This window comes from Oryzias melastigma, linkage group LG7 (assembly GCF_002922805.2).
Source record: "Oryzias melastigma strain HK-1 linkage group LG7, ASM292280v2, whole genome shotgun sequence".
Lineage (NCBI taxonomy): Eukaryota > Metazoa > Chordata > Actinopteri > Beloniformes > Adrianichthyidae > Oryzias > Oryzias melastigma.
Window position 1 is genome coordinate 21,904,958 of NC_050518.1, and position 14,786 is coordinate 21,919,743.

The window sequence follows — 14,786 nt, forward strand, 5'->3', positions numbered from 1 at the left end:
GTAAATGCTTGTATTTAAAAAAAAGGATAATCTTCAATGTTTACAAAGAAAACATTCTCAATTAGAGAGGAACATGTGGGGGAACATTATGTTATGTATAGATTTTAAATTTAGATCGTGAGAAAATCTGAAGAGAGAGAACACGCTGAATGCTGCAAGACAGTGAAAGCTTTTTGGTGGAGGAAGTGTAATGGTGCGGGGCAGCAGCTCCCTCACTCTGGCGTGCTGTTGAGGATTAGCTTAATCCTGATATCGTGATCACCTATATAAAAATTCCAATGAAACAGGTGGATCAGACAGGCACAAGAAATCCCACGTCTGTGGATACAGTCAGGATGGCTCCATAACAGAGAAGGTTTAGTATTTCATGTTCAAGAGGATTTGAAACCTCTTGAACATGAAATACAAGTCCAGGTGACCTTTGTAAAAATTAAAAGCTTTAAAACATTGTGTTATTTTTGTACTGATATGAGACTAACATGAAAATGATATCAATATACAAAACTATGACCTCATAAAACACTGAGGCGTGGGTAGGGTAGGTTTCCTGAATGTGGAAATACTTTCAGGAAGGCCAGAGCAGAACAAAACCTTTGTTGCTGGGACATTCAGTGGGGACTTTCCAAAAACTTTTCTCAAGTAAGAGTAACTTCCCTTTAAAATAATATTACTCAAGTGGATATAAAAGGGCAAAATCAGCTTTTTAAGGGTTTTCTACTGTTAATTCCTCATGATAAACAACCCAAAGCTGTATTTTGATCCATTCATGCATCTCTGAGCATTGCTTTAAAACCTGCACTCTGAGCACCAGCCCCTTCCAATCAAAAAAAATGAGCAGGTTCTCACATTGTGATGTCACAAATTGAGAACAGCCCCTTCCAGGAAGAGACTGTGCTGCAGCACCGCCCCAGGATAACACAAACCTTCTCCATGGGGTGATTGACAAAAGAATTACGTTTTATATGCACAATATTATGTCTGTCTTTAGTAGCCAAAGCGTTTATTCCACAATTGTGGCCATTGGAGGCCGGCGTCTATTGGAGACCAGGGTTTCTTCCATCACAGACAGAATGGTGATGGCTAATGGTTCATTTGAGGACCCGTCGTTTTCGTGGGTATGGGAGGGGCTGATCCTGACAGGATTAATCAGAAATGTGTGAACGGATCAAAATACCACTTTGGGGTTCTTTAGTGAGGATTGAACAGTACAATGCACGTAAAAGCTGATTTTTCGAGGTATGGTCCCTTTAAATCTGTGTTCAGTGGCCGCACCTTTAGTGTAGAGCCCGAAAACGGTCGTTGAAACTTAGCGATTGCAAGACCCGGAAGTCCGAAACAGGCATTTACACGCGTTAACATGGACTTTTCAATGGAAGTGGTTGGTAGAATCTGCACTTCTGAGAGGAGGGGGTGAACAGCTTTAAAGTGATTCATTCTTTTCCACTGGAGCTTTAGCTTTAGCTCTAGTGTTGACATTTTTTTGACTGAAGTCTTCAACCATTTACGCAATTTACATAATTCCAGCAGATTCTGAAGGACAGAAAAGCAGCTGTAGGCTGCGACACTTTACGGTAAAGTGTTGCATAACGGTGCACAGCTACTTTTCTGAGCCCACCGAGTTTGATGGGACAGTTTGACAGATAACTCAATGAAACCACGTGCCCGGAATAAGACATTTTTCATTAAATCATGAAATAAATTAACGTTTCTTAAAGTATTTACAACTGAATTTTAATTAGACATTTATTTAATGCCAATTTTAAACAATTAATGACACATTTATTTAAAAATTTTTATACTAAATATATGTATTGGAAAATGTCTCTTTCAGTCCACAAATAAGTAAATATGAAATAAGTAAATATGTCATGAAATATTTAAATGTGCTTTTTAAATGCTATTTCAATATTTTAATCCCAAATATATGTGATATGTATTCATTGACATTAAATGTTATTTATCAAAAGCCAATTTCTAATAATAACGTAATAATTTTATATTAAATATATATTTTTGAAAGTGCTTCTTTCAGCCCAAACTAGACCATAAAATATTTTTTTTATGAAATATTTAAATGTGCTTCTTAAATATAAATATATTTAAATATTTCTTTATTGACGTACAGTTTTATTCATTTAATGCCAGTTTTAAATATTTAATGACACATTTATTGAATAATTTAATGGCGTAAATATTTATTTCAATCTGGTTCTACATAAATAATATCATCCAAAATAAAAGTGAAGAAAGAAAAATGAATAGTGGTCATTCAGTAGTTTACAAATCAAAAAGTTGGTAAAGAAAATTATCAATTAAACATGGGCAGGGTTTTTTTTATATATTATTATTTTCAAGTACTAAACTTAAGTATATTTTTAAAGCTTTTTTTCAGTGAAACCAAACGTTGGACGCGGGGGTACATCTCCGAGACTGACCCCCTCCCGGTGAACACAAAGGCTTCTGCATTTGGAGCTGGAAGTAGCACGCGCTGCTCATCATCATCATCATCATCATCATCATCGTCGTCGTGAGTCAGACCCCGCAGGCCGCCGCGCCGGCCCGTCCTGCCATTTTAAAAGGTGTGGTGACAGAGCCGCGCGATTAAAAGGGGGAAGGAGCCAGCAGGCTGTCACCGCCAGCAGTCACGGAGGCTGGAGTTTGATCCTCCCACACTGGAATAAGGAGCAGGTAGGTGATCGTGCGTGAACCTGTCCCGCTTCACCGAGGTGTGCGCGCGCGCCTTGACGCTGCGTTTCTGCGTTTAGCTGGACATGGCCACAGACGAGCTGTCCTCCAAGCTCAGCCGCCGGCTGCAGATCGAGGACGGGGCCGAGCAGCCCGTCGCGGTGGACGGCTGCGGGCTGCAGGACGGCGCGGAGGAGAAGCCGCTGGCGGCGAGCGCGGACTCGGAGCTGGGCGCGCTGCTGCAGCGGCGGGGGGAGCTGAACGAGGGGCACGGGGAGGCGCAGCAGCCCAGCATGCGGGTCTTCAACCCCTACACCGAGTTCAAGGAGTTCTCCCGGAAACAGATCAAAGACATGGAGAAGATGTTCAAAACGTGAGCCGAGGCTGCGCGCTTCACACACACACACCATAACACATGCACGCGCGCGCGCCATGGCTAACGGGCGCGAGCCTTTCAATGATTAGCGGAAGACGGAAGTAGTAGCGCACCGTAACGGCGCTTTTACCCAAAAAAGGTAAAAACCGAGAGCGGTGACTTCCGGTTTGTTTCCCAGAAATTAAAAAGTGGAATAAACCAAAAAAAAAATAGCTGTTAGCTTCTGTTAATTAATAATAATAATTATTATTGTTATTTAGGACAGCCGAACGGAAGTAAAGATTGAACAAATCAGATACGGAAGCCGTTTTAGTACAAAATAAACGGATAAAAAAAACCCTTTAAATCAAAAACTAAACGAGAAAAAATACAGAAGACACTGTTTTTATAATTTCATTCAACCATGTTATTCTATCGTCCAGTAAGTAACCAAAAGGTGTGTCAAAAGCATTTATGACCATCACAGCAGATAATGTTCTTTATGATTACAGGAACCTTCAGCAAAAACAGAAGAAACTCCTTTATAGACTGAACGTGAAATATGAAGACAAACATCATAAATCCTGACAACTACAAAGATTATTTCATCCCAAATTTAATCAAATTAGAAATGCAATACAATGACTTCAATAAATGTATATATTATTCTAGGATTTTTAAAATACTTTTTTTTTATATTTGTATTTGAAAATACTTTCATCAAATTATTTTTTTGTCGATTTAAAAAGACAAAATCAAATAATTAATCTAAAGAGGATTTTTTGGTGAAGACTTTCTATGCCTTTGATTTAAAAAGTAGTAATTTTTATGAAAACATATATAATTATTATAAAAATATATTTTCAAAAGTAAACGAATAACTACAATTTACAACAAAAACTCCGAAAAACTATACAGTTTTCTGCCGCTTTGTTATGACAAGAATGAGGTTAGTGTGATGTTAAAGATCCTCTAATGAAAATAGTGTTTTGAACATGTTCTTGTAGCATTTTTCCAATGATGGAGGATACACAATAATTTAAGATTTAAATGGCATTTTTGAGTATTTCTTCTTCTTTTGTCTTGGTTTATCAAACAACATCTACACATGTAACATATACAGGATTTTACAGGTCACGTCCCTCAAACAAAACAAACAAAAAAAGGAAGAAAAAAATAAAGTGAACAAAGCAAGACAGGGTACTATAAGATTATTACATAAAAACAAAGAAAACTAAAGTTTTTAATTTCATATACAAGATTAATAATAATAAAAAAGCAAATGGTATGTTGGAATAGTTCACTTTGTTCATCATGTACAGTAATATGGAACCAGAAGGCGTCCAAAATTAATACTGTGGTGGGGTCTCTATTTTTTTTTTAAATTTGTTTAACATACATTCATATAATGCATTTTTGTTGTCATATTTATCCACACTTTGATATGTGGAATATATGGGTAAGTATTTCGTCATTGAATCAGAAGGAGATTAAAAAGTTTTTAGTTTTTAACTTCAAACTGCAATCAAACTTCCTGCTCTGCTTCGTTGTGATGCATCCTTATGCAGACAAATAGATCCATGAACGTCTTTGTTTTCCTCGTCTGAGTTGGAATCTGGATCAGAACTGAACGACTGGACGGTTCTGATATTGCTCACCCTTTTTATTGCACCGCTAATGTTAGCGTGGGGTTGTGAGGGTCTGTAAGCTAGTGGGTGAGAGTGTAAACAAAGGGATCATGGGAAATGAGCTGAGGCCTACTTCGCTAATTATTTTGATCACATTTCTTACTTTTTTAACACCTCTCATTTTTGCTATTTAACAAGGCATCAGTAACATATGCAGGTTTTAATATTAAAGAAAAAAACTAGAAGAATAGAACTGTTTTGTTTTAATATTACAGATGATAGTTAATTTTTTGCCAGAATTAAATCATTTAAATAAATATTAATCCCAAAACAAAAAAACCTTTGCTAGCCACGCATGAGGGATGAACCAGTTTGTCTGTAAGAAACGTTTCCATCTGATCGTGTCCAGGTTTGATGCCGGTAAAGACAACTACATTGACCTGATGGAGCTGAAGCTGATGATGGAAAAGCTTGGAGCGCCACAAACCCACTTAGGATTGAAAAACATGATCAAGGAGGTGGACGAGGACCTGGACAACAAGCTCAGCTTCAGAGAGGTGAAACAGAAAGCCTTCTCGGACAGTAATCAGTTGATTTTGTATTTTTCTGCACATGTAATGGTCTGTGCTGTCCACAGTTCCTGCTGATCTTCAGGAAGGCAGCTGCAGGAGAACTGGCGGAGGACAGCGGGCTCTGCGCTCTGGCACGGCTCTCTGAAATCGACGTCTCCACGGAGGGCGTCAAAGGAGCAAAAACTTTCTTTGAAGCTAAAGTAAGTTGAGTCCAAACTCTCAAAGTCTCCCTCTGTATCCCTAACCCACTGCACTGTTAGAAACGGCTGACATCCCTTTGGATGAATACAAGCTTGGGATGCTGATCTAGTTTTACTGTAGTAATATCTGTTCATTCTTATCAAGACCTTGAATTTAAATGTTTTGACTTTAAGTATCAACTGCATGGTGATGTAGTGGTTAGCACTCTGACATCACAACAAGAAGACTCTAGTTCAAATCCCGGCTGGGTCCTCTACAGAGTTCACATGTTCTCTTCATGTCTGTGTGGGTTCTCTCCAGTCCAGAAACATGCTGCTTCGGTTCATAGGTGACTCTAAATTGTCCCAAGGAGTGAATGTGTCTATGACATGGACTGGCGACCTGTTCAAGGAATACTCTCCCTTCGCTCAACAGTAGTTAGGATAGGCTCCAGCAACCACAAGACCCCAAAAGAGATTGAGCGACTTTGAAAAAGGAATGTATGGTTAGAGTTGCCTCTTACATTCTGCACTTTTGAGGTCCTGCTATGTCCCTATTGAGGCCTCAATTCATTTCAATTATTTAGCTCGATATCACAAAAACAAATGTCTCATTGGGCTTCATACAAAAACAGACAGTTGGTTATAAAATATAAACAATAGCTGGTGGGGAAACCACCAAATGGTTCCCGAGCGCGGCTGTGTCTGCAGCTCACCGCTCCCCCATGGGATGGGTCAAATGTGGAGAACAAATTTCACACATCAAGGTGTGGGACAAATAGTGGGACTTTAGCTTTAACTTAACCCGTGGGTACTTCCTGTTTGGAACACGAGAAGGGAGAGGTTGCTCAGTCCAGCTCCTACTTATACAGTCAATGGTCAAACCTCAGAGGTGCATGTGACTGAATGAATGTTTTGCACCAACTTAAAGCTCTACTGTTGTCCCACTGCACAGGTCCAGGCCATCAGCGAGTCTAACCGGTTCGAGTCTGAGATCCGCCAGGAGCAGGAGGCCAAGAAGAAGCAGGCGGAGGAGCAGAAACAGCGACGAGCCGCTTTTAAAGAGCTGCAGTCTGCTTTTAAATAACCTCCGGAGGTCCTTTCCACGTCCCCCACTCATGATGTCAAGTTCTAATCACTGCTGTTTATGTGGCAGATATGCTTGAAAACCTGCGCATTTCAACCCTTCCTCTGAAGCACACAGTGTACCGGCACGCAGACGCGCTCTTTGCTTTTCTACCCGTCTTTAGAGGCGGCGTTTCAGACATTCCCTCTCACACCAGTGCCACTCCAACAGGTGCATCATGTTGAGATCTGCTGACCAATGCAGACCTTAGATCAGTGTTAATGTTCACCAGTTGCACGTCCAATACTGTACTCTGCCAAACAAAAGAGCTGATGATCAAAGCAGGCAGCTGGTTTGTCCCAATCAGGTACAGCGTAGTCGTTCAGCCAAGACATTTGCTCCGTTTGCACGACCTTAGGCATCTGAAAAGTGTCTTAATCCACAGATCATCCGGTGAATGAGTGTTTGGAGAGTACGCCGCTGGTGTTGGAGTGTATGGAACATTTATGCCTATGATAATCAAGAATTGGATGAAACTCGTCTTTTAGAAAAGATAGGGACCAACAAAATGTTGTGAGCCGTTTTTGTGTTGTTTCAAATTTAAGATCCAAACCCCGCTGAGGTGGAGCGGCTCGCCCTCTGACCCAGTTTGGGAATTGATCTTTGATCTTTGACTGTGATTTAAATGCTCAGTATGTCTTCACGAATAATAGTTAAACACACAAAAATGCTTTATTTTTATAAGGAACAACCACTCTGGAGGTTTAAAGAAAGGGAACAACTATTCAAACGTATGAGAACACTTGGAGTGTGTTTGTGAGTGATTACAATCCACTTAGATGGAAACACTTAAACTGAGTGAAAACTTTTGTTTTTTCCATTCCATTGTCGACCTAAATCTGTATATATTGGTTATTTCTTTTCCTAAACATACATTTCCATTCTTCAGGGTTCTTTGGTTGTTAAACTTGACTTGATCAGTCTTTAACTTTTGTACTAATTTCCTCTCAGGACCAATTGGCTTAAAGTTTGTAGCCACTTTGTTATGTAAGATGCTAGCACTTATACTGACAATCCTGTTGTGGCTCTGTCTGATGTATGCAAGCACGTTATGAGTGAAATGGTTGGTTAATAAAATCAATAAATCTACTGTCATTAAGGTGTTTTTGTATTTATTGCATTAAATTAGAGGCTATCTTTCTCCTTTTTTTTAAATAAAAACCAAATACCAAATGTTCTGCTCCAGTGTTTTTTCATCCAAGAGAAAAGCACTTTTAGTGTTCTTGCATCAAATGTTCTCATGATAGAGGAGACTCGCCTTTTAGCACCGGAGCTCCAGTGTTCATGTTCTTTGAATTACTATAACTTTTCAATTGTTAACATGATCAACGTAATTCCTGTAGATTTTGAAGGAGAAAAGCGACTCAAGCCTAAAATTCCTCAGTAAAATAAATTAGTCAAAAATGTTAGCATGTTGCTAAAATACAATCTAAACTCCAAATTATCATAAAATTCCTCAGTAGACTAAATTAGTCAAAAAGCTGTTGTTAAAATAGAGGCTAAACTCTAAACTACCCTAAAACCCCGAATAGACAACAAACCAGCAACAAACGTTAGCATGTTGCTAAAATAGAAGCTAAACTCTATATTTTTTGAAAATTACTAATATTATATTTTTCTTCAGCCAGAGAGCCACCATGGAGAAATAAAAGAGCCACATGTGGCTCTGGAGCTGCAGGTTGCAGACCCCTACCCTAGACAAAAAGGGGCATAACATAAATCGGGGGCTTGTCCGGGACAAACCAGCCCAACAGTAGCTGGGTTGGCTCCAGTGGCTCCATAACCCCGAAAGGGAATCAGTTGGTTCTGAAGATGGATATGTCTTTAGTTTAGTGATGCATTGGGTTGTTTTTGTCAGGATCATGACCAGACACTTCATTCTGCTTTTATTGTGAAATCTAAAGCTGAAATTGAACATTTTCTTTAATATACAAACAAAATCTGAAGAGTATGATATTGTAGAGAACAAACGCCAGCATCTATAAATGTGATGGTAACAGCGTCAAATTATAACTGGAGAGCAGAAAGTGAGTTTTGCATTCATAGAAACCTGTTGAATCCAGTCTACTGGACCTCAGTGCCCAGCAGTGTCTGTGTGTGAACCGTGAGCACTAGAGGCCTCATTCAAAGCGCTCAGATAACAGCTCTCTCTGTGGCATCATCGTCTTTCAGCAGCACACAACAGCTCCTGCTTTCAGACGGCCTCTCATGACGGACCAGCACCACGCAGGTAAGGCCAGAGTCTGCTGTAGTCTGCTGTTCCTTTGGGTTCTGCTGCCGGCCGAGTCATCTGTAGAGACGAGTCAGTGTAGTGGAAACTATCGGTTCTTTCTTTTACTTGAATGGACTTCTTACAGCGTCACAGAGCAGCCATTAGCTATTAGCAGTCTGCTGATGATTTCTCTGTGCTTCCTGTTCTCTTGAATGTTTGTTAAAATTATAATTTATTTTGTTTACACTGTAAAAAGAGGCACATGTAATCTACATTTGCAGCTTTTCTTCTGTCTTTTTCGTTGCTTATCTGCTCTGCCAGCCTCTCACAAACGCACACTGATAGCATCAATTATGCATTTCTGCTTCAGTTTTCTGTTTCGCCACAACTCTGCTCTCTGATTTCAGTACTGACTTGATGTTGATTCACCCTCCGCTCTGTTGCAGCGGCCCACCATGCAACAGGAGCTGGGGCTCCACGCTGGACGCACAGGTACCTCCGTCCGTCCGTCCATCCATCCATCCATCCATCCGTCCATCCATCCATCCATCCCTCCATCCACTCGCTTAACAAAAATTACCTAAAGAAACCAAATAAACACAGCCCACAAACTAAGACTACCAAGGTCCAAACTAAAATAACAAAACCCAGCAGTGTAAGACTGCTGAGGACAAAGAGGGGAAAAAGAACAAAAAGATAAATAAAAGGAAAATAAAATAGTATTTTTTAAAGTAAGGATTAATTGATTAGAATTTAGATTAGTTTCATTTATAAATTGATGTCTGAGGTTCACATAGATGATAAACTATGTAGGTTTTTACATCCTGTTGACCTGAAGACGTCTTGTTTGTTCAACTCTACCTCCAGAATGAACAGATTTTATATGCAAAGCAGAACTTTGGTAAAAAGTTCGATCTTTTATCAGTTAAAAGCACTTATTATCTTGTGCTGAACAACATGGGTTACAAGCTGTCCAGAGCATCACTGAGATGTTTGGCTCAGAGCATCTTTTATTTTGAAAATAAGTTAAAAAAGAAATCACATTTTGAGAGATGCTAGGTTGTTTTTATATTTTTGCTTTTGTTTGTACTAAAAAAAAAAGACGCATTTCATATTTATTATTTTTAAAAAAGAAGGTCATTAATGCAAATTCAAATTTAAAGTAAGACTATGTGTCTCCTTCTAGGTTTTGACCAGTAGAAATCGGCTCTTTTACTGTTAAAGGTTGCAGACCCTGGGTTAGGGTACCAGTACCGGTGCACTACATGCTGCAGTACTGGACCAGTTCTGGTTCAAGGTCCAGAGGTTGGGGACCTGCAATTTAATGGGAACAGCCAGTTCCAAAAAACGACTAGTTGGGAGACCCAAAACATTAAAAGTGACTCAGAGGGATCCTTAAGCAACTGTCAAAATTTGAGGATTTGGGAGTGAGACGTGTTGGCATGGACGAATGGACCAGAATAGCAGCTATAGTTCTAACCTGGTGAAGACCTACAGGAAGCTTCTGACTGCTGTCAATGAAACCAGTGTCACATTACAAAGCATTGAGGAGAACTTTTTGACCAAATCCTTAATTTCTGTTCAAATATACAAATAAATTAAAGAAAAATCAGAAGAAGTGTTTTCCTGTGATTCAGTGTTGAAATCTTTTACTGAATATTTTCTGATCTTGGTTTCACTGTTTTTGGACAGGAAATGCAGTCAAAGCTGAACCATCTCCCGGTGACTTCAGCCCCGTAAAAGCCTCTCAGACTCATAACAAACTTCACAAGGAACTACTACTAGCTCACAAGAAGTAAGAATGAGAAAATGTGTCTTTTGGAATGTTGTTGGATGAAGTCTTGTGATAAAAGTGTATTAGCAATGAGTAAATTCATGAGCTCAAAGTGGTTTTTCTGTGAATTCCTCACCAATGAACCCACTGCCTCCAAAGTCTCTCCACTCTAAAGCAGTTCTTATTAAAAGTACATGAGTGAGTACTTGGCAACAATGCAGTAACTCTCCATGGATCTGCAGTCTGTTAATCTACAGGCAGCGTGAAGGCTGTAAAGTGATAGGTGTTGTCAGGGGACTGCAACGCTCCTCTCTTGGCGTGTCACCAGGCTGTGTCAGTGAAAGCAACAGTCCTTTGTTGTGGTGCATTCACTGTCTGTTAATCTGACCCGGCAGCTTTCACGGGCTCCTTCAGTTTCACCTGAAGTTAAGATTGATCATCGTGAACTGATTATTGTCAAAGGCAGGAGGATCACTATAGTGTGAATGCTTAGCAAGCATTCACACTATAGTGATCCTACTTTCCAGACATTTAAGTAAATTGAGTAAAAAACTTAATTTCAATTTGAATATTTTAACAACATGCTAACGTTTTGGCAAATTTGTTATCTGGGTTTTTTAGGCTAATTTAGAGTTAACTTCTATTTTAGCAACATGCTAACGTTTTTAACTAATTTTGTTTATTGAGTCATTTTAGGCTATTTTGGATTAGCTAGTATTTTAGCAATGTGCTAGCTTCTTTGGCTAATCTGGCATCTACTGAGGGTTTTTTATGCTAATTTGGAGTTTAGCTAAAATTTTAGCAACATTCTAATGTTTTAGGCTAATTTGTCATCTATTGAGATTTGTTATGCTAATTTGGTGTTTAGCTAAAATTGCAACAACATGCTAATGTTTTTGTTTTATTTTTTATCTACTGGGGGTTTTTATAGGCTAATTTAGAGTTTAGCATATATTTTAGCAACATGCTAAGATATCTGACTAATTTATTTTACAAAGATATTTTTGGCTATTTTGGAGATTAGCTAGTATTTAAGCAACAAGCTAGCTTTTGGGCTAATTGGGTATCTGAGGTTTTTTAGTGCTTATTTGGAGTTTAGGTAATATAGTAATGTTTTTTGGATAATTTGTTATTTACTGATGTTTTTTTAATGGTGTTTAGCTAAAATTTCTAGCAACATGCTAATGCATTTGGCTAATTTGTTGTCTATTGAGGTTTTTATTAGTTAATTTTGAGTTTAGCTTCTATTTTAGCAACATGCTAACATATCTGACTCATTTATTTTACTGAGGAATTTTAGACTATTTTGGAGTTTAGCTCATATTTAAGCAATAAGCTAGCTTTTTTCTGTTAATTTGGCATCTACTGAAGGTTTTTTATGGCACTTTAGAATTTAGTTCAACACGCTACATATTTTTGCAAAATTGGCACGTCTTCAGAATTTTCAAACAATTATGAAACAAAGATTTTCGGGAATTTAGTTCAACTTCAATAATTACATTTCTAGTCTTATAGCAAATTTCAACATTTTGCAAATAAATTTAGTATTTTCAGCAAATCCCTTCAGCAATTAAAATCAATTTCATCACCATTCTCAGCAAAAAGCTTCAGCATCTTCAGCGATTGTTTTCATCAAAAAGCATCACACAAGCATTATCGCAGGTAATGCAACTTGTTCTAGTTTTAGATGTTATCTTTGAGTTCCAGATTCTCCAGCGGGTTGAGTTCTGGGCTCTGAGGACCGGCTTCAGCTCTGCTGCATTTCAAACCTCCAGGACTCATGTAGACATGCTTGACATGTTTCTTAAATTGTCCAGCAGTGAGACTGAGAGGTGATTGAGAACTGAACTGAAAGAATTCACCCGCCCACTTCCCCCCACCCCCACACAAATCCAGAGAACAAGAATCTGTTTGTCGGTCATGACGTTTGCGTTCATAGGAGGTTCTTTATCTCTACACTGTCTTGCTCAGTTCTGAGGTTAAACTGAAAACTATTTGACGTAATCTGTTGGTCATTTGTTTATTATTATACATTATTATACAAGGAAGCTGTAAGCTGTAAGGGAAGAGCAGAGGTCCTGGATGGTAGTTCTCAGGTTGGCTGTAGGTCGATGGCGTCAAAAGGGGAAATCCTGGTGATCCTTGATGAAAGAACAGTGAATGTTAGAAAAGTAGAAACTAGAGGTAACTAGTCTTAGGTTAAATGTGGCTTCGCTGTAGCTTTAGGTTGGTGTACTCAGAGTGGGACAGATGAACCAACGTTGGCTGGCGGGCGTGGATGTCCTTATAACAGGTCGTCTGATGAGGAGATGATGAGCAGGTGTGCAGGATCCAGTCTTCAGGCAGGTGGGCGGTCCTGACACCACTGCAGCTCAGGGCAGCCCTCAAAAAGAAACTCTCTGAAAACTAGTGTAGGGATGAATCTGAGTTGTGTATTCAGACACATTTGGTTTGCTTAAAGTTAATCAGAGTTCATTTCCTCTGATAATCCAGAACAAATATTCGGTCTGAATGCACCCTGACCCATCTTTCCCGGTGGTCTCGGTTAGTTTCCAATCAGATTGAGGTCCGATTATCTACAAGTTTCTCAGTCTGAGTAGGCTCTGTGCCTGGAGAGGAACATTTGGACCAAAACAATCGCCATAGCCGGGTATTATGGGATGTAGATGGAGTAGGAGTGAAGCAACCAATGAGGCACAAATAAACAAAAACAATGAGACAGCAACTCAAGAAATGTGGTTGGATGAATGCAGGCTCATTACAACAACTTTAAACGTGATACAATTTGCTTCTCACTGTTTTCCAGATAATCTATATGTCATAAACACTGATCAGCGCAATTTCTTAGCCGTCGTCTCCTCAGTAACTATCTCACGGTTTCCCCACACCCATCACAATCGGGGAGAAAGCTGGTTCCAGGTGCAGCAGGTTTATTAGTTCAGAAGAAATGAAGAACAGCTAAAAGCAAACAAAGCTAAATGAGGGTCAAACAGTCAGAGGTCAATCGCGAGGGTCAGGGCAGGCGGCAATCAGAGATGGAGCAGGATCAGAAACAGAAGATCAGGTCCAGATACAAACGCTCAGTAATGCAGGCAGAGTGGCACAAACAATACTTCACCCTGAGTCAGGATCTGGGTTGTGTTTAAGTGTCCTATGGGTGATTGGCAAATGAGAGACAGCTGAGCAACATTCAGGAACTGTGCGCTGGGGTTGCTGGGAGATGTAGTGCAGTCAGCACAGGACTTCCATTTTTCTTTCTCTCATTGCTTTGCCCCGCCCTCATAATTCCTGGGCATTGACAGAAGAGATTTTTAGTCATGTGGTTTGGTTTACAAGCTTTGGTTCGAAACAGAAATGTTCAGTTGATATCAGTCTGAATTCAGCACTTGATCTGGACCAACAAACATTCCCAGTCTGAATGGATCCTGAATCTCAAATATCTGACACTGTTATAAAGAATAAATGTTAATGAACATCTCTGTTCATCTCCGAAAACAAAACAGCCAAAAAGAAGCTCCATGTCAAACCATTGAGGAGAAACAAAGAGACTAACTGCAGTTCTCCTCTGTGGGTGAAGGGGTCTGGTGCTGAGCAGCAGGTCGGAGCTCCAGCAGGTTCTGGAGAGGAGGAAACGAGTCCAGAGCAACCAGGATGAGGGAGAGCTGAGCAGAACTCCTCTGGAGGACATGCTGCTCAAACGACAGCAGAAACAACTCCAGGTATCAAGTGGATTTATTTGAACTTGTCCTGTAGCAGCTGAGCAAACACTTCAGAGCTGAAAGCTTCTAGTGTTGGACAGATTTTACTTCTGACTCAGGAGGGGTATATTTATATAAACCCGTTTTGTATTTGAGGCTTTATTTATATTGAATTTATTTGTAAACTTTTCTTGTTGGACTGGATGGAAAGGAGGGGGAGAGAGAGGGATGTTAGAGAGAGGGGGGATTAGAGTTCAAAAGAAAGGAGAGAAAAAGAGAAGTTGGAGGATGAATAAAGAAGTAGGAGGAAGCAGAATCGTAAAGCGACAAGATGCTGAAGGTTCATTAAAGAGAGAATATATTCTCATTCTTTTAGTTTGAGCGTAATTCTTGATTTATAACTTATGTTTGTCTATTTGTGTGTACCTTTGAATTTTTGTGTGCAGAAATCTTAATTTTTAACTCATACAATACATTTTGTGCGTAATTGTCTGCACTTGCAATTGTGGATTCACATGTACAAAAATTACAATTTACACACGCACAACTTAAAATTA

At 39.4% G+C, this 14,786-nt stretch overlaps 2 protein-coding genes across 3 annotated transcripts in view; both read left to right on the forward strand.

Annotated features, from left to right (window-relative positions):
• The first annotated feature begins 2,508 nt into the window (after positions 1-2,508).
• efhd2 (EF-hand domain family, member D2) lies at positions 2,509-7,644 on the forward strand. The gene is made up of 5 exons (XM_024293896.2): positions 2,509-2,688; positions 2,766-3,058; positions 5,078-5,225; positions 5,306-5,440; positions 6,375-7,644. Exons 2-5 carry the CDS (start codon positions 2,772-2,774, stop codon positions 6,504-6,506), a joined length of 702 nt encoding a protein of 233 aa, XP_024149664.1. The 5' UTR covers positions 2,509-2,688; positions 2,766-2,771; the 3' UTR covers positions 6,507-7,644.
• Positions 7,645-8,503: 859 nt separating this feature from the next.
• Positions 8,504-14,786, forward strand: part of si:ch211-218o21.4 (actin-associated protein FAM107A) — an 8,853-nt gene continuing 2,570 nt past the window's right edge. The window contains exons 1-4 of one of the 2 annotated variants that reach the window (XM_024293855.2): positions 8,504-8,775; positions 9,165-9,249; positions 10,450-10,552; positions 14,109-14,250. In XM_024293855.2, the coding sequence (XP_024149623.1) occupies positions 9,213-9,249; positions 10,450-10,552; positions 14,109-14,250 (282 nt within the window). In that variant the 5' untranslated portion in view covers positions 8,504-8,775; positions 9,165-9,212. The remainder of the gene's footprint in view (positions 8,776-9,164; positions 9,250-10,449; positions 10,553-14,108; positions 14,251-14,786) is intronic. The other variant, XM_024293856.2, reaches the window with a different exon arrangement.